Raw genomic sequence first — 16,764 nt, 5'->3', positions numbered from 1 at the left:
GTGGAGCAATGAACAAAGAAGGGTGCTGAATTTTGAACGGAACAGACTGTGGGAAGTTTGGTGAAAGGTTTGGGTATCGAGCGTAGAAGGAACGATTGGATGACTTAGGGTAAGCCACCTCCTTGGGAAATGGGAAATATGGAGGGGAAATAGGGAAACATGAGGCAATCTGAGGGGAAAAATTGAAGATGCCAATCTTTGAGGGGTTGTGGGATGCGCACGGGTGGAATCTACAAGGTAGAAAGGTATTTCAATTCGTCAATGGGATTGTATGGAGTGAGGAGAGATTGGACGACAGTGGGCCTATGTTGAAAGTAAATGCCTTTGTTTTGGTACATAGTGGATGGGACGGGCGACAACCCATAGGTGAGTTAGAAGAGAGTTTCAAGAATTGGTTTGGTAAACGTTTCTGAACTAGCAAGGGAGAGACTTCTACGAGCAGTTTTCCGCGCTTGAACAAGAGTTGTTCAGTGATAGAGTATCCGGGAGGATATCGAGTACCTTGTTACCCAATTGGACCGCCATTCCTAGACAGTGCTAGAGAGAAATTTAAATGAGGAGTGAATCCAAAGAGATCCGGCGAGCTGTTGAGAATGAAGGCCCTCATGACTTGGGAAAAGAGGCTACTATGGAAAGCTACGCTCAATTTGGTGGATGATCAGCGGCACTTGGAGAAGAGGAGAGCATGAGGCAACAGCTCAGGAGGTTCCGAACAGGAGGACCACTACCTTTATGACTACCAAAGGAGTCGACACGCTATACTTTTCAGGAGACTTCGATGGAGCAAGAACGTATAAGAGTAGAACCTGAGGACAATTTCAATAAGAGTATAAACTGAATTACAGGAGAAAAGGGCGAAGGGGCTAATGTTTCATATGTGATTGAGAGTATACATCGAGGCTGCAAAATGTAAGGGCGAACTCTTCAGATTCTTACCGTTTGTGGTGAAGAGGGAATGAAGGAGGGTTTCGTCTTTTCACCTTGGGCGGACAAGCTAGGCCTTTGGAAGGGGAGTATTGTTAGACCAGTTCTAGCCAATCACACGGGACCGACCCAGCGGGATATGAGGCGGAAGCATTGCTCTCTCTGTACAGCTGCGAACAAGCCGCCGATTCAGAAAAGCTGTTTAGGAAAGATTTTTTAGGGAGTTGGAGGGAAATTTGGAATGTAAGGATTGTTTTAGAGATTTCTTCTGAATTTGTTCATTAAATAGTTTTTTCCTAGGGTTAGGGCATCTTGAATTTGGCTGAAATTTGAAGATCTCTTTGGTTTTGGCTCTAGCGGCGTCTAGAGATTTGGGGAGAAGATCCTCCTCTCGAAAATAGAGGATCAATTTATCTTGTATTTTCGTTTCTATTTAATCAAATAAACAAATTACCTACTGTTTTCCTTGGTTTTGTGATGATTTTTGGGAGAATTCTCGCCGTTTTTCAAAAAATTGCTAAGGAAATTCCTTGAAGATCCTTCAAGTTGTCCTCCTTATCATATTTTTATTTGCATAAAAGAACCTTTAAGTTGAAATTTAGTTTGTATTGATTTTATGATGACAGGAAAATGTTAACTGTAGGAGCCTAGCACAAAAGAAAGAAATTCGCAATTGTCAAATTTGTTCATTGACAAATTAGTAAATCTAAGTGCAGATTAACTTAGAGGGCTAGGGTAGGTTGCAAACATCAACTTAGGTAAGCAAATTTCTAAGGCTTAAGTGTTCTTAGAACTCTAGATGTATACCATGGCTGATTTTTCAAACCTATCACAGAAGGAGATCAATAGAACATAATAAGAAAGTTCTTAATTTGTTAATTTATTTAGTCATAGTTCTAGTGCTTTGTTTTAATGAATTTAATTCATTCTAAGAATCCTTATTATGATGTGACAAAGGCCAACATTGTTTCTTTTAAAAGCTAGATGTTATTTTAACCCAAAGTTGTAAATGTATCTTCCTAATTCTCTTCTTTGCTTGCTTCCGTACTTTTTCTACTAAATCTTTAATTTAGGCACATTAATTTCATTTTTTTGTAATTTGCACTGGTTTCTTTAGCATCTTTTTTGTCCATTCAAATAAATTTTTATATCTTGCTATCTAGCTAGTAAAAGCCTAAGGATCAATTTTTAACCATCAGCAGGTAGACATTTGCACTTTATTCCTTTTTATATATATCGATATTGTATATCAAAATTTTGTATCGTAAGATTTTCATGAGATTGTTGGTTTGAGATTTATGACACTTCAGGTGATTTTTTGTGTTCCTAATCAAATTAACATTTAAGTGCAATTGGATTTAATATATTGTGTTAATGCTAGGGCTTCAAGGGCTTAGCTGAACGAGGGCATGGCGCTATGCCCCTCAGGTATACAAGGTTAATCAGGACATGTGGAGAAGTCCATGAACTAAGAAATCCATTGAATGATAGGTTTTTACATGCAAATAATAAATTAGACTTATATATGATTCATAGGAAAGAAATATTTAATGTATTCAGAAATTAAATAGGTTGGAGAAGCCTAAGGAGAGTTGCAGCTTGGATTAAATTTAGTAGTATGTAGAACTATATTAGACTTTTACTATAAATGATGTTTTGTAGTGATTATGAATAAGAGTTTGAAAGGATAAGTCTAAAATGATAGAATATGGAGACCCAAATTAATTACTTAAATATTATTATTGATGTTAAGATTATTAATAATTATAAATGTTTATGCTCCTAAAATAGGTTTTGGATATGTGTTTAAAATTAAAATTTTGGAATGACTTAGCAAGAATTAATTAAAGAGGATATCTCTTGAAGAATGAATTTTGTATTGGAGGAGATTTAAAGGATTTTTACAAGCATTCATGGTGGCTTATGTATGGGGTGACTTATAAAGATGTAGAAAGCTATATTAGATTTTACTGCTAGTATATATATTGTTATAAATGTATATTTTATTAGAAAGATATAATTATCCATCATTTAAATAATGGATATAGTAAACTCAAATTGATTTTTTTTCTGTATGAAAAATAATCGTTTGAGATTGCAAGAATTGATAAAGTTAATTAATGGTGAAATTTTGTATCTCAACCGCTTATTAAGTTTTTGGATTTATAAGATGAAGGAGCAGAATATGAATAAAATTTAATAAAAATTATTTTTAAGATTAAATGTGGCGCTTTTTTAAAAAAAATCAAAAAAAAATTGATTTTGAATAGTAAATTTGAGATTCTTTAAGATTGTTTTATCTGTGCTTTGTGGTGACTAGTAATTTATTTAAAGAAATGTTACAAATAGATGTGCTAGAGTTTCAAAAGTTAATCTCCTATAATAATAAATAGTTGTGAGTGGATCAAACTGTGTTAAGAAGCTTTGTTATATAATTAGTTTAGATGTAAAATCTTGAAATATTATTAAAGATATTAGGAATCTCGTAAGGTTTCTAAGAAGCAATCACGATGTTAAAGATTTTTAACTTTAATGATTTATATATAGATTAGATTCCTAAAGAGAGAAATATATATGTATAAGTTAGCCAAATAAAAGAGATTATGATTATTAACGATTTTTGTTCAATTGAGTGCATTAAAGTGAATGATCACAAAAATATTTTTTAGAGATATATTAATAAAGGTGGATGAGATATTGTTGCTAGCTTTCATATTGAAGATTTGTGGAATGCGTGTATTGAGTGACTTTAGAGCATCTCTAATAAAAAAAGAGATTTTTATTTTAACAAGTTTATTAATAAATAAAGTTGAGAGAAGCTTTAAAGAAAATGAGTGGGAAAAAATTAATGAACTTGATGATATTGCCAATAGAGTATATGGACAATGCTTAGGAGATGAAGAAATTTCTTGACTTAGTAAACTTTTTCATATTATTTTGAAAGACTAAAGAGGATGTCACTTATGTAGTGGAGACAATGAAGTGTATTGATTCAGTATTTTAGATAAAGGTGGATTCACAACTAAAGATTGTGTCGAATTATACGAGGAAATTAGGTGATTGTCATATTTTAAAACTTTGGAGAGATTGATGTTGGGAAGAGATTGGATCATAGTGTTACGACGATGATACTAAATGTTTCCAAAATTCAATTGGATTCCATGTCAGGTGGTAAGGTCTATTGTGAAGCTATTATTTAATTATTGAGAACGTGTTGATGGAGAGTTTTAGAAGACTTAGGACTGATTACCTATGATATTTAGTTGATTAGAGAAAGCATATGATAAGTTCAAAATGAAGTGCTATGGAGAGTTCTAGAAAGAAAGGGTTTAGATAATGCTTATATTCAAGTTCATTAGAGATTCTGGCAGGAGCTTTTCTGTGTTCAATACAAGGTGGCTGCAAGTATCATTTTCCTATTTTCAGTTGGACTTACATCAAGGATCAGCCTTAATCCTTATTTTTTGATATGTAGTCATGGATTTCTCATAGAATTTGCAGATAGCGATGTACCTTGGTCTATATGCTTTTTGCTGATGAGTATTCTTCTTTTGATAAGACTTAGAAGAGGGAGTTGAAAGGTAAGACTCCGAATTATGGAGGTCAAACTTTAGAGCCTAAAGTGTTTTGTTTAAGTATATTCTAAAACCAATACATTGAGTGTACATTTAGTAGTAATCATAAGTTGTCAGATGGCACAAAATAGCGCTCGCATGCAAGCGGTGTCGGCGCAACCTAACGGCGCCGTATGTTCATGGCGAGGCATGTGTTTTAAATAGCGCGCGCTATTTGCCCACCAATGTGACCCATTGAGCGCATCCGGCCAAAATAGATGCGCCAAATTGTTTTTAAATTTCATTATACTTGAATTAATTTTTACAAGAATTTACAACTTAACTTGTATGTCTTTTTATTGCTCTTCGAATGTGTGTTTCACTAGCACATTAGTTTATGAGTGTTCCAACCTCTTTTAAAATTAAAAAATAACAAAAATGCCTACCGCGATGACTGTATGCTGCGGTATCCTGTATGATACAGCTCGGCTCTGCTAGGTAATATCTTCCATAACAAAAACGACTTTACAAACTTTTAGGTTTAGGAGAACTTCCAAGTTGAATGGATATAGTGGATTGGAATGCATTTGACTTGGTTTGATGATAACAGAAAAGATATAACTCAAACTTAATGTAAAATTCTATAAGATGTGTGGTTAGACCTGCAATCTTTATGGCGCAAAATGGATTGCCATTAAAAGAGAAGCATATTATGAAGTTAAGTGTTTGCAAACAATGAGGATTGCTCAGGTGGTTGAGTGGCTGTTTACTCTTAGAGACAGTATACGAAATGAGCATATATAGTGAAAAGGTGGAAGTAGGGCTTCCAAGTAGGCAGATAAGATTAGAGAGAGTCACCCTTAGATTGTTTGATCAATAAAACTGGCGGCCTTCCGATGACCCCGGTTAGGAGAGTACTGTATTTTGATTTAACTATGTTAAAGGAGATTAGCTAGAAAGACTTGTAGATATGATGACTTTATTAGATTACTGAGATTATTCTAAGACTGTGAATTCTGTAGCTACCACGGTGGAATAGCTTGTTGTATATGGTCTTATTTTTTCATTTATATGTAGATTTTGACTTAGGATCATGATATGTAGCACATGAGATTGATCATAATAGATCCTGCGAAAATAGATTTCAGGACCGACCCCAACGTAGTGGATAAAGGATTTTTGTTTTGTTATTGTTGTTCAATCATTGTGATTTGCAGCACATTATTATCGTTAGGTTCACATTCGCATGATCCTTATCAGCTTCCAAATATCAATCATATTTTAAATTGAACTAGATACTAATATGATTATCAACCCTCGCTTTGTTTATAATAATATAATTATTTGTTAATTCTTTTTATTTCTTGTCCATTTGCCAGCTGGCATGCTTGGTACATTCTTTTCTAGTTTATTAGGGATTTCTTCCCTCAAATTTATCTCAATATAAAAATTGTGGAATAATTTTGATTGTCTTGTATTGCTATTAGAGAAAAGCAGTCGACACACAAATTAGAGAGGAAGAGATTGAGAGAAATGAGACCGTCATCAAGGTAAAAGGAATTGGGATAAAAGTAGCAAATGTTTCTACTTCCATTTCTCAACACTATTATCGAGTGTAGAGGAAAGATGATTTAGATAATGAGACTTCACAAGGAGTAAGAATTGGATAAACATATGCAAAAGCTCTAGCCCATATTAGCTGATCAATTATTCCTTCACGTATGCCAAAATCTTTAATCGTTCTACTGAGTTGAGGAGGGAAGGGGAAATAAGAGGAAAGAGGGAATTAGTTTTATAGGATAGTGTTAATGGAGATAGATATCTGTAAAGCAGAAATATGACAATTAGATAAAGTAACTAATGATTTTTTTTCCCTCGTCAGCATAAAGATCTTATAAGGTACATAATTTGTTGCATCTAGTTTTCCTGCATATTAGTCACATCTCTTAGATTTTTTTTAGGACTATATTTAGATGATATTGCCAGTTAGTCGACATCTTGATTTTGTTAGCTGTGGTTATAATAATACTATATATAATAACCAGTTTTGATTTTAGTGAACCAAAAGTGGATATTTGTTTTTAAGATAATGATTGTGAGTTGTGCTTGCATTCGGCCAAGATGTACTGTAAAAATTTGGGAGCTTAAGTTACCTGTAAATATACGAAGAAGTGAAAGAACATAAGGACTTTGATTGAGGACACGTCAACTAATCCTTGACACCGTTACATCGAGACGCCGGAGATCAACGGCCTCAATCAGGAGTTTTATATTTTGAGTCAATTTTATGTAGTCAGTTTTATTTTTAATTTTTTCAAGTTTTTACTCTGTTGTTAACTCCTTATGGGTGTCCACGCCGTACCCGTGTCCTATATTTTTAAAAATTGTCGTGTCCCGTGTTCGTGTCGTGTCGTGTCCGTGTCGCCGTGTCCGTGTCGGTGCATCATAGCTCCTCACACTTCTCCCCATACCCCCTACCCGGTTCCCCCATAGGAATAGGCTCCACGGGATGCATTCTCTCTTTTCTCTTTTGAGTCTCCATCTCCTGATCTTCCTTGTGCCTTATTGGATTAGAGCTTTCCCTGCTTCATGGGTTGTCGGAGGCTTCCCTCGCCTATAACGACGTCGTTTTGGATTGGCCCTCGAGCAACTTCTTCAACATCTCCCCTCGGCTGAAAAAATTCCCATCAATCTTCTCGTGAATGGCTGAAATTTGACTATTGACATCTGAAAGTTGAGCGTGGAGATGAAAAATTTCAGCTTAAAATTATCCAATCTCTCATTCCAACACTTCTATCTTTCATCCTGCCATGGGAACTTGGATTTAGGCTCCAATAGCAAGAGCCGCAATTTTGACGCGAATTTTGGCCTATAATCAGCAAAAAACAACACAATCAGATACATAACACAGCAAAATTCTACGAGGAAGACTTCTATTTCAGCCCAAAAAATTGCTATGATACCAATTTGATAGGAAACACTTGAAGATCTTAAGAATTTTCTAGCAATCTTTGGAAAACAACGAGAATTCTCCACAAAAAATCTGCACAAAACCAAAAAAACAGCAGGTAATTTATATTATTTGATGAAATAGAAATGCAAAAAACCAAAATACAATTGATCCTCTATTCGAGAGAAGGATCTATTCTCCCAAATCTCTAGACGCTGCTAGAGCCCAAAAACCGAAGAGATCTCAAATTTCAGCGAAATTCAAGATGTCCTAACACTAGGAAAACAAACTATTTAATGAATACAATTCAAAAAGAGATCTCTAAACAGTCCCTACATTCAAATTTCCCTCTAAACTCCCTCAAAAATAATTCCTAAACAACTTTTCTGGAATTGACTGCTTGTTTGACGCGTACAGGAGAGCCAGACTTCCGCCTTTGTTCCGCTTGGGCTGGTCCCGTGTGGACCGACTGAACCTGTCTAACAAAATAATACATGACCACTCTCGCAATCAAAGTTTTTAAAACTAAATGAACTTGCTCCTCTATGTCCTAAAAAAGCAAAGTTATCAATGGCTATGGGCCAAAAATGATGTATTACTACTTGGCTAATCATACTAGACATAGAAGTGTGGCTCATCCTCAGAGCCTAGTTGATGCACATCATTTATAAACTTTATGAGTAATCATCAATTAATGCTCACAATACGCAAGATTAAAAAAAAAAGTATACAGACCTTTGTATTAAGACTTCAATATCATGATCTAAACATCTTGTTTGAGTGATAAAAAATTTAGTCTCTTTTCTTAGATATACCAGCCAATCTACTTTGCATATAATTTGAAGACCTATAGATGGTTAATAAATACTTAGGGAGTATCATTTAATTGAAGTAATCAAGTTTGGTCTATTAGAATTACTGCATCTAAGTGTGGTAACTCTACAATCAATAATAACACTAAAAAAACAACAAGCATCAAGTTCTAAATTCTTGGCAAACATTTGTTTTACGCTTCATCATGCTAGTCATTACGCTTATAAGTGTCCAACTAAGAAATTGCATTTAAATGTGATTTGTGATGACATTCATAAATTTAGTAAAGAGATTATTTATTATGATGATACTTTAATTGAAACTTTGAATGTTATATGTTGCATCATAGCTCCTAAAGGTAATTATGATTGGAGAATTGCGTTTTTTAAAAACTATTTCAAATATGAGAAGTTTTGCAAGCTTATAATTGATGGTATAAGTTATATGAATGTTGCTAACACAGGCCTAGACTGCAAGAACTTGAAATCTATTCAACATTAACATACATATATTGTACCTTGGGTACATAAAATTAGTATATATGTTTCTTAAAGGTGTCTATGGTGTCTAATTTCTATTTAATTGATGCCTAAATTGATAAACTTATTACATAGGTTTCTCTAAAAATCACCCTTAAAGATAACATGGACATCACACTCATACAAGAAACTTTTATGACCAACATATTTTTATAATTCAATATTAGAAAAGCCTTTTTTAAGAGATTATATGGCCCAATAAATGCTAGGCTCAAGGAAACAAATTGTATAGGAATTAAAAACATTGTGTTACTAAACTAGAATCTTAACAAATATTTGCTTATTAAAGACAAAATAAATAAAGATAAAAATATATAAATGAATCCCCATCATTCTCATTATCCTTATTCAAACTATCTTTGGTCAGCTTCATGCTCCATTTGTTATTTAAGGTTACATCTTTTTTATACCAATCTTTTTGCATAACTCATATCCACATTATTTTGACCTACCATATTTCTATTCCAATCCTATCAAATTAATTTTATTTATGTCTTATCAATGCATCTTCTACTCTCGATTGCACAAGCTTAACTCATATATATATCCACTAGGTAGACTTTGGTGGATGCTACTCTCATAGCCTCACTAATATTATCATTTTTTCATCCTTCCTACTTTAAGAGCACATTCATCACAAAATTCTCGATTTTTTCACACTAAACGTAACATTATGTAATATCTTTACCAACCAACACTTGGGTCCATATAAATGTAAAATAATAATGCAAATAATGTTGCATTATTGAACTTGGGTTTTCTCATATACCATATATAATGCAGTTTTTTGGTCCATAAATTCTAATTTGACTCTTTATCATAACTATGGACTAAATAGATGAGACTTCCACCCTAAACCAGCAGATAAAATCACCTTGAAGCAAGCATTATTTGCATTTTACCGGTCAATCATTAGATTTCTAAAAAAAGACTAATTCTTCTTCTGGCGTACTGTCAAAATTTTTAAGATGTTAACTGATATTTTAAAAACACGATTAAAATGCTCAGTATTTGCAAATAACCTGTGAATATCCTGTAGGCATTCGGCAAATCACGCTTCTGTGTGGCATAAAACACATCAGCCTTCGAAGATAAATATAGAGCAGGATCAATAATAACATGTTTTAACTTACGGGACCTGTCATAAAATCCAATTAGTGACTAAACAATATAACCAAATAAAAAAATATAGTAACTTTAAAGAAAAACAAAAAAAAGAGAAACAAGGAAAAGCTTCACTTAACTCCCTCCAATCAATATAGCTGCTATGTTGCACAAAATTGAGATCCTTTGGGAGGAAAGAAAACACATGAAGAAGATCTGAAAACAATTGAAACTAGAGTTAAACAATCAGAGCTGACATGACCATTAGAAACTTAAATTTGAAAGAAATTTGGCATTGAAGTTAAAAAAATAAGATGTGGAGAACATTATTATCATCAACATTAGCCATCTCCAAACTACTTTGGGATCGCTTTATAAATTATCCTCCATGCACTCCTATTGAGAGTTAAAAAAGATCTTAATTCCATTTTATAAAAATATTTTTTGCACAACTTCTACTCATATTACCTATGATGAGTATGTTCAATCCTTTTTCTCTCTTATTCTTTTCACATTTATAATTATTGCGGGTTGGAAGATTCGTGACGGTAAAGCGAGTAAACTTTTCGTCTTAGCTATGCATGGATATCCAGCACACAAATAGAAAGAGAGAAGTAACACACCTGATCTTTTTTACGTGGAAAGCCAAAAGAGGAAAAAACCCCAAAACCACGGGGACTCGCCCAGGCGAAAAGATTCCACTAAACTTGAGTGAATTACATGGGTTGACTCGTCCCTCGATTTAGAGGTGGTCAAATTACAATAGTTTGGAGAGTTAGGCAAATGTCTGGTGATGGTCGGGCGAAAGTCCGACGGCAGGACAGTGGTCCGACGATGGTCGGGCGAAAGTCCGATGGCAGGACAGTGGTCCGACGATGGTCGGGCAAAAGTCCGACGGCAGGACAGTGGTCCGACGATGGTCGGGCGAAAGTCCGATGGCAGGACAGTGGTCCGACGATGGTCGGGCTAAAGTCCGACGGCGGTCGGGGGCCGGGCAGTGGTCCGACAAAGGCCAGGCAATGGTCCGGTGAAGGTTGGGCTGAAGTCTAGCAGCGGTCGTCGGCCAAGCGGTGGTCCGGCAGTAGTAGGCGGCCGGGCAGTGGTACGACGAAGGTCGGGCTGAAGTCCGGCGGCGGTCATTAGCCGAGCAAAGGTTCGGTGGCGGACGGCGGTCGGGCGGTGGTCCGATGAAGGTCGGGCTGAAGTCCGACGGTGGTCGGCGGCAAGTCGGTGGTTCGACGATGGTCGGGCTGTGGTCCGACGAAGGTCGCGCTGAAGTTTGGCAGCGGTAGTCGGCCGAGACAAGGTCTGTCGGCAGCCAGGCAATTCCATCGGTGGTCGTCGGCTAGGCGAAGGTCCGGCGGTCGGCGGCGGGGCGGTGGTCCGACGAAGGTCATTGGGCTAAAGTCCGGAGGCGAAGGTCCGGCGGTGGTCCGACGAAGGTCATCAGCTGGGCGAAGGTCCGACAATGGTGCTAGAGCTCTTAAAGCTTCAGAGCTCTCTCCAATCTCTAAAAAGTCCTCTTCATGTAGAGAGTGAGGGTTTATTTATAAATTTTCATAAGTGGCACACCCCGTAAATATAGAAAATATCTAAGGCAGGTTCGGAATGCTCCATCGGATGGCTTATATTGATTCCCCCAATCATAGAGAGTTTTTCAATTGTTTATGATCGGGGCTATTAACTGTTTAGAGGGTTCGGAGTGCCTTAACGATATCAGAATTCATAGATCTTGGGCTCGTTGGATTCGTCTCGCCGAGCCGCTCGATTTGACTATAAGCATGCCATATTTTGAAATCATTTTGTCATCCAAATAATGCTTTAACTCTTCCAAAGGTCGTTTGAGCCCCCAATTTGGACCCATTTGGGCTTGGGTTGGACTGATTTTGGTGTCGTTAGGTTTGTCTCTTTGAGATGTTCAGTTTGACAATAAGTTTGTTGAAATTAAAATTAATATGATCCAGAATTTCATTTTGAAAGTTTCCAACTTGAATATTTCTCGAGATACGTGCTCGATAAAAGCAATTTTCGATGACGTATCAATAATATTCACCTTCCTATTGGAGGATCTTCCTTCTTCTATTGTACAACCTCAAAACAAATGTGTACATTTTACTAGCTTACTGTGACCGAGCTATGCTCTAACATTCTCTCTAAGATAATTATTTCTCACATGGAAATTCATAGTTTTATCACATCCATGTAATATTATCATATCTATCACACTCATCTTGATTATCAATAAATATTTTGTACAGAACTAAAACGCAAAATTTAACTCAAACAAAAGCTGAGGTATTTTACTCCAACGAAGGATGGAATAAATAACCAAAGAACGACGACAAGCAAAAAGACTCCGAAGGCACCGCTAGTTCAGCCGGCCCAGAAAAGATATCCTAATTAAAATTTTCATCACAATGTTTCTCGAAGCCATTGAATTTGTCTTAAGATATTCGTAATACAAATAAAAAACACTAACATATAATACATTCATCTCAAGCAAAATCCAAGCATTGAGAACAATCCGGATAAAAATTTGATCAGTAAATCATGAAATTTGATCAGTATATCATGACTCAAAATATTCCTTAAAACCCTCAATCGAAACCCTAAGCGACACATTTCGTCACATTGAATAACGCAATCAAGTCATATCAACCTCATGCTCCCATTTAATATGAACTCCAAAGCAATTCAGAACTGAGCAACCTATATGGCGAAAGCATACCGTCCTGGGTCACGAGTGGGTAATCATCAGCTCCGAGGTTGATAAACCAATCCCATTTTCCGGAAAGGCGCAACAACACCGCAGCGCCGTGAACCGTGGAAGCAAGGGCAGAGGATCCCCTGGGGTTAGCGAAGTCCGCGTGCCCAAGTACATGGACATTGCGGGCGGATCTAAAGGCGGGAACCGCATGGAGATCGCGGGCGAGCCGATCGCGCTGTTCCTGAGGCGCCGAGAGGTCGAGGTGGAGAAGGTAAAGGTTTTTAGGATGGTAGATGGCGAGGACTAGACGGAGGAGGCGGTCGGCGTCGTTTGTAGAACCAGAGAGGAAGTAGGCGAAGGATGGAGGAGCGGGCAGAGATGATGTTCTGAGCGCGTCAGCAGCCGCGTCGGCTGCGGAAAAGGATGAGGATCGGAGAGGTAAAGAGGAGGAGGGATAGAACGAGAGGAGGAAGAGTAAGCAGCAAGCGAGAGCGATGATCAGAACGCAGTAGAGGTGACGAGAATCTTTGGGGAGGAAGGAGGAGATAGGGGGGTGCGTAGAAGTGGCCTGCATCGCTCCTTTGCTTGCTTCGGCTTCACCATCATTTGATCTGCAACTTTTATTTCGCCAACGTCGCCTATCAGCTTTTTTATCTTGTGATGGTACCCGCTGGATTGCTACCGTCAACAACCCTCCTGATCTCAAAACAACTTGGAAGCTCTTCGATGTGTATTAAAATAGAGGATTTACATACATACCATATATAACATTTATTTTACATATTTAACATTTCAAATATTTACATTTTATATCTATCACTCAAATACAAATTTAATCTCAAATATATCACTCTGTCTCTCGTAAAGCTCACGACGTTATCCTTAGGCTAAAATCCCCATCTGTGCTAGCTCTCAACTTCCAATAAAGAAGGTAAGTTCGCAGCTCAAAAGAAAGTTAGGGTTTGCATCCTGCATCATGCCTATTGAAATTCCCCTTCCCACCTGTTCTCTTTTTGAAGTTGTGCTTTCTTCCACCGCCCTGCTTGTGACGTGTTCCGCGGAAAGGTGATCTGTCTCTTCGTGACGCATTCAAACGATTTGGCTTTTGTAATGGTGTTAGAGAGGTAAGGGTTTGCATAACGAAACCTTATGAGAGAACATTGCATAGGATTACATTTGAACTAATGATTTGTGAATTTTAGGTATTTGATACTTTGCCTTATTATTTTCCGTGAAAATTGTAGACCTAATTTAAGACTGCGTACATCATACAAATCCGATGCGGTAGCTTACACCTATTTGAAGCTCTAGCTATCAACCATTCTTTCCAAATGACGAATATGAATCTGTTGCATGCATTGCTATATGTGCTTAGTCTTTTGCTTAAATAATTATGGTTTGAATCCGAGGTGATTTAGACATGGCCTGGTTAGTTGGTTATCTCGACGCGTTGGGTTGATGTACTTGACATTATTGTATTCTAATTGTCCAAATTTTTTACTATTTTGAAAAAACTTTTTCCATTTCAAATGAGTTCTACAAATTCATCTATTGCGAAAGTCAGACGCCAGCATTTGCAAGTTTAATGTTACAGTAACCTGAACTGTGTGTTGTTGTATACATGCTATCGAGGACGGTAGAAGGCAATTTTATAGGTGCATTTATAATCAAACTAATGACACATGCGGTTATTTTAAATGGATGGATCAACAAGAAGAGTCATCTTATGTTACACATTATGAATTTCAAGGCTTTGAGGGAAGGATTTCTAAGCAGCTTGACTTGATCCTTCTCATTATGAAAGTTTTATTGCGATAGTTCTAATTGACACTACAATCCGAGTTTATTTTGCCTAGTAAAGTGTTGTGTCGAGGAAGGTTTGATGTAGTGTTTTCGAGATTGACACGTGTTGCACTTTTAGTTTGCTTGCTTATTGTTCAAGGTTAATTGTTGAAGAAATGTGTTTCCTTGAACTTGCATTTTAGCATATCTTGTAGTAGTGTGTTGTATCTTCACTGATTTTGTGGAACAAAAAAAAAAAAAATATTTAAGTTTGTTCGATTGTTATTCTGACTTATGTAGTTAACACAATCAACAATTAAATGCGAAATATTGTCCGAATACAATTTTCACATACATGAATATAGCGGTAGACTTTATGAAAGTATTTAAAAATATATATATATATCAGAAAGTGCTTCTAATGTAGAAATAACGAGATGAGTGAAATTATTCTATGCAGATACGGACGTCGTCCAGAGGTGAATTAGAACGTGTCATGCCACTCGTTTGTTGTGTGCCACCACGGTTGTGTACTGCTGAGTACTAGATGACATCGCATGTTCTAATTCACCTTCTGACGGTCCGATATCCCTAAAAGTTCTCACCATATGCACATACTTGTCAGGATATCTTTCCATTAAAGTAAGATTGAGAAAAGTCCAAACTTTCTTATGGCAGCTTCGCAGGCACCTTTCTAGAAAGTTTAAGTTTAATCTTCCTAACGCCTACGATGAGGTCTTTGTGGAACACTAATAGCAGCTTATAGAATCATATGAAAAACATAAAAATCAAATTTTAGCTTCACACCAAAATAATGTGCCCTCACATAAGAAAAAAAAAGGTGGCCTTTTACTTTCCAAAATAAACTTTAGAAATTCATAAAAATTTATAAACCATCAACGTATGAACCCACCGAGGTTTAGGGTGGTTGGCGGGTGAGCACGGCTGGAAACCCTCATCCCGGATTCGAATCTCATCTGCTACAGCCTCGCCTCTTCAGTGGAGCAAAGCAAGTATGGGCCCGATGCCAGTGGGTGGCCTCGTAGGTCCCACCGAGGGATTAAATATGCCGCCAAACGCTCCTATTAGAGTAGTTCCGGGTAGATACCCCCGTTCCAAAAAAAAAAAACTATCAACGTATGTGCATAATCCTCAGTAAAGTCATCTAAACTCCGTCTACTCTACAACTTTGCACATCTTGATTGTCCTACTTATGTTAGTGTTGCGTCATTGTTGTTCTTATTTGGTAATACGTTCTTGCACCTAGTCCGATAACAACCCCAAAGAACACACATACTGAATTTGTGTGTTTTTTTTTGTCCTTCTCAAAGAAATTTAGCAGTCTTCTTTTTCTTGGCCTATCTCTTTTTTTTTTTTTTGTGACGAGGAACCATGCCGCTTTGTGGCAAAGTAAACCCCGGTCGACCTAGCAGGCAACCCACGCCATTTACCAGGGCCAACGCTTAAGGTTATCACAGCCGTCCAAGGTATTTGAGTTCGGGACCAGGTGATGTTTTTGGATAATATATTAACTCATTATGTTTAAGTAGAAGGGTATTATAATATTAACCAATAGTATTATAATACACATGCTAAAATTTTAATAAACTATTATAAAAATGCAATAGTCTCCTTAAAAATACAAATAAAATTAATATCTTTTTCAATAAATACAATTAATTAGATCTAATAATGTGGCTTATTAAATAAGTATGTAATGTAACACAATTGGTGATGCATTTAATCATGCTTGATTTTTTTTTATATAATATAATCTAAGTTGTCCTTTTAATCATGTGAGAAGGCACTCTCAAAAGCAAGGTCATTATATGAAGGAAGCCATGTGCTTGTGATTTTAATAAGGGAGCCTCATTTGGCTCTTTCCCCCTTAGTTGATCCACATATATATATTGGATTCCAATTTTTTTTTTAAATGATAAATATTTTAAATATATTTTATTTAGGAAAATATTTGTATTTGAATTTTATATGGGTGAATTATATTGAAAACAAATGAAATCTAAAATTTTATTTAGAATGAAAAATAGATAATTTAAATTTTTTTTTCAGATTTAGGTGGTTAAGATGAAAAAATTAGGGGTTATTTAAGATTATTTTTTAGTTTTATTATGAAAAAAAATCAAAAATCATACATTTTTTGAAAAAAAAAAATTTAAAATAAATTTTAGGTATTTTTTTAGTTGTTTTCATTTTCTTAAATGAAAACCATCATATCTGTTGACTACTGCCACCGGCCATTAATCTCAATCACTTGCAGTCATTTTTGGTGTACACATGGCCTTCTTATGTAATATTTAATGAAATAAAAAATAATATTTGTTAATTATTAATTTTTTTTTTATTTCAAATTAAAATATAAGTAAAATTATA

The 16,764-nt window shown here is 36.1% G+C and overlaps 1 protein-coding gene across 1 annotated transcript in view; it reads right to left on the bottom strand.

Moving 5' to 3' along the window:
* The window catches only part of LOC110111601 (beta-glucuronosyltransferase GlcAT14A), a 24,546-nt gene extending 11,256 nt beyond the window's left edge, over nt 1-13,290 (bottom strand). The window contains exons 1-3 of the mRNA XM_020843540.2: nt 12,613-13,290; nt 10,025-10,100; nt 9,803-9,918 (exon numbers count right to left, since the gene is read on the bottom strand). Coding sequence (XP_020699199.1) covers nt 9,803-9,918; nt 10,025-10,100; nt 12,613-13,165 — 745 coding nt within the window. The 5' untranslated portion in view covers nt 13,166-13,290. The remainder of the gene's footprint in view (nt 1-9,802; nt 9,919-10,024; nt 10,101-12,612) is intronic.
* Nucleotides 13,291-16,764: the final 3,474 nt, after the last annotated feature.

The sequence above is a fragment of the Dendrobium catenatum genome, unplaced genomic scaffold (genome assembly GCF_001605985.2).
Source record: "Dendrobium catenatum unplaced genomic scaffold, ASM160598v2 fragScaff_scaffold_1417, whole genome shotgun sequence".
Lineage (NCBI taxonomy): Eukaryota > Viridiplantae > Streptophyta > Magnoliopsida > Asparagales > Orchidaceae > Dendrobium > Dendrobium catenatum.
This window is presented reverse-complemented; position numbering and strand designations above follow the sequence as displayed.